The sequence below is a fragment of the Haliaeetus leucocephalus genome, unplaced genomic scaffold (genome assembly GCF_000737465.1).
Source record: "Haliaeetus leucocephalus isolate CR32 unplaced genomic scaffold, Haliaeetus_leucocephalus-4.0 Scaffold1000, whole genome shotgun sequence".
Classification (NCBI taxonomy): Eukaryota; Metazoa; Chordata; class Aves; order Accipitriformes; family Accipitridae; genus Haliaeetus; species Haliaeetus leucocephalus.
The window spans coordinates 1,625,277-1,628,434 of NW_010973436.1; the positions used below are offsets into that span (position 1 = coordinate 1,625,277).

A 3,158-nucleotide genomic window follows, 5' to 3' on the forward strand; every position below is an offset into this window, starting at 1 on the left:
TGGGGTGAGCCCCCCCCTCCCCCAAACCCTTTGCTACCCCAGCCCTCCCGTGCACCGCCCCCCTCCACTGCAGAAGGGGGCCGGGGTGGCAGCAGGGGCCCCGGCTCAGCCTGCTCCCACTGCCACCAGCCTGCCCCCCCGCCCCCCCATCCCGGGGGGGTTCCACAGGGCTGGTTTGGTGGCATTGTCCCTGTCCTCGACCCCCCTGCACCCAGCGAGGGGACCCCGTTTCGGGGATGACCCTTGGAGCACCCCAAAACCGGGCAAGGGCTGCGCAGGCACGATGGGAAAAGACGTTTATTTTGGCCAAGGCATCAGCGGGCAGCTGCCAGCGCGGGGGGGACATGGGGGACACAGGGCCGGGGGGGCACAAGGGATACCCCCATTTAGGGTGCCGGAGCCCCTGGGGTCCCACTCCCTGGGGGAGGACTCTGCTTGCAGTTGTGGGTTGCATGGGGGGGCCAGGAGGGTGTTGGGGAGGGGTTGCACCCTGTGGGGTGACATGCCCCACGTGTTCCCCCCTGCCAAAAGCTGGCCGGGGTGGCACATGCTCCCCCAGTGGGACTCATGCTTTGGGATACACATGCCAGGGAGGGCTCTGGGTGGGGGGCCAGCACTGTGGGGAGGGGGCGGCTGCCCTGCCAAAGCGGGAGCCCCCCCCCCCAGTGCCGCAGCCTGTGGGTGCTCCCAGTGCTGCCGTCCCTGGGGGGGGGGGCACCCACTGAGCCAGCCTGGGTGCTGTCACCAGCACTGTCACCCGTGGTCCTGCGGTGCCCAGCGGGCAGTGGGGCCAGTGCCCCCCGGCTCTATGGCCACGCTGTCCCCGCACAAGCTCCCTTGTCCCTCATGGTCCCACGGTGCTGGCACGGTGGCGGTGACCTTGGCGGAGGCTGGTGTGGGTGGACAGCAGCGATGCTCAGTCCAGGGGGGTGATGGTGTGTGTGTGTCCCCAAGCTGGGGACACGGCAGTGGGGGTCCAGGCTGCCCCTTCTGCCCGCAGCGCATCCATTGGGGACAAGTCTCAACAGTGGCAGGGACATGGGCTGTCCCTGGGGACTGTCCCCATAACGTGTGTCCCCCCCTACACCACGATGGGGGTGTCGGAGAAGACGGAGCTGACTGAGTCTGGATCCGACACCTTCCTTTGCGCCTTGGGGCCGTGCCGGGGGGGCGGCTGGGGGGTGCCCCCCACCTTGAACCTGCCGTTCTGCCCCGGGCCGGTGGCAGAGGCCGAGCGGGACCGGCAAGGCTCCCCGGGGACACCGGCGGCAGCGTGGTTGGGGGTGGTGCTGAGGACGGAGGAGTTGATGCTGTCATCGCGGGGAGCCGGCGGCTTGTCGGCACCCCGGCAGCAGCAGCAGCGGCAAGGGGTGAGGTACAGGTAGATGAGCACCAGCACCACGCTGAGGATGCAGCCCACCAGCGTGGTGTAGGCGGTGTTGAGGGTGTCGTGGGGACCGTGCAGGGTGAAGTTGTGCACCAGCAGCTCCACGTAAAGGGTCTCATTGAGGAGGGGACCCGCCACCCAACAGGAGTAGGTGCCGGCGTCCTCGGGGCGCAGCGCCCGCAGCTGCAGGCTGCCGTTCGCCAGGAGAGCGGCACTGCCGTTACCCCCTTCCTCCAACACCCGTTCGCCTCCCGGCGTCACCCAGTGCCGGTTACGTACCCCCCGTAACCGGGTGTCGCAGCTGAGGGTGACAGTGTCACCCAGGTGGGCTTCCAGCACCGCTTCCCGTGCCTCGCTGCAGTTGAGCGGCTGCCGGCCGGCCAGGGCGAGGATACCGACGTGCGCCTGGGTGTTGGGCAGCAAGCACCGCAACTCCTCCTGGAAATCCATCACGGCGCTCAACCGGCGGCGACGACCACGGGCAACCAGCTGGAAAAGTGGGCAGTCGCAGGCCAGTGGGTTGCCATGTAGGTAGAGGCGGTCACGCAGCCAGGCAGGCAGTGCCTGCAGCTCGCCGATGGGCAAGCTGCGGAGGCGGTTGGCCGAGAGGTCGAGCAGGGCCAGCTGGGGCAGGCGGCTGCCATCGCGCAGCAGCTCCAGTGGGAAGCGGGCGATGCGGTTTTGCCCCAGGTAAAGCTTACGGAGGCGGCTGAGGTTATCGAAGGCGGTGCGATCCACAGCGGAGATCTCGTTGTTGTAGAGGAGGAGGACCTCCAGCTCGGCCAGGTCGCTGAAGAGGTTCTCCTCCAGTGCCCGGAGACGGTTAGAGGAGAGGTCCAGGTGCCGCAGGTGGGGTACGTGGGCGAAGGCTTCAGTGGAGACGAAGGAGAGCCCGTTGTGGCTGAGCAGCAAGGCGTGGAGGTGGGCCAGCCGCACCGGCGCCCAGTCGGCACGCAGCCGGCTGACGTTGTTGTGGCTGAGGTCGAGGACGGCGGTGAAGCGGGGCAGGGGGGCTGGCACCGAGCTCAGCACCGCCTGCGAGCAGCTCAGGATGTTGGAGGCGCAGACGCAGCGCGGGGGGCAGCTCCCTCCCGCGGACCCCCATGGTGACAGCAGTGCCAGCGCCAGCAGCAGAGGCATTAGTGGCAGTGGGGCCCCCGGCCCCCCGAAGCCCGCCATGGCCACACTCTGCCCCACGGCGTCACATGGGTGCTGGGGACTGGGCACCGGCATGCCCGCCACCCCCGGCATGGCGGGCTGGGGGCACGGGATTGGCTTGCACGGGGTGCCTTCGGTCACCCGGTGTCACGGCATGCACCGGGCTAGCTGCTCACCTGGTATCACGGTGCAGAGTGGCTTGGTCACCCGGTGTTGCAGAGTGGGGTGGCTTTGGCACCCCGTGTCACAGCATGTGCTATAGGGTGGCTTCGGTCACCCGGTGTCACAGCATGTGCCAGGCTAGCTGCTCGCCTGGTGTCACGGCGCAGAGTGGCTTGGTCACCCGGTGTCACGGCGCAGGGTGGCTTTGTCAGTCAGTGTCACAGCACGTGCTATGGGGTGGCTTTGGCCACCCAGTGTCACAGCCAGCACCACGGAGGGACTTTGGTCCCCTGGTGTCACGGTGTGGGGTGGCTTTGGTCACCCAATGTCGCAGCCAGCACCCTGGGGTGGCTTCGCCCACCCGTTGTCACGGCACACGCCGGGCTCGTTGCTCACCGCTGGTGTCACGGCAAGAGCTGGCTTCGGTCACCCGGTGTCCTAGCCTGGGGTG

The 3,158-nt window shown here is 68.4% G+C and overlaps 1 protein-coding gene across 1 annotated transcript; it reads right to left on the minus strand.

Annotated features, from left to right (window-relative positions):
- Window positions 1–1,081: 1,081 nt before the first annotated feature.
- AMIGO1 (adhesion molecule with Ig-like domain 1) lies at window positions 1,082–2,638 on the minus strand. The gene has a single exon (XM_010584772.1). It carries the CDS (start codon window positions 2,636–2,638, stop codon window positions 1,082–1,084), a length of 1,557 nt encoding a protein of 518 aa, XP_010583074.1.
- Window positions 2,639–3,158: the final 520 nt, after the last annotated feature.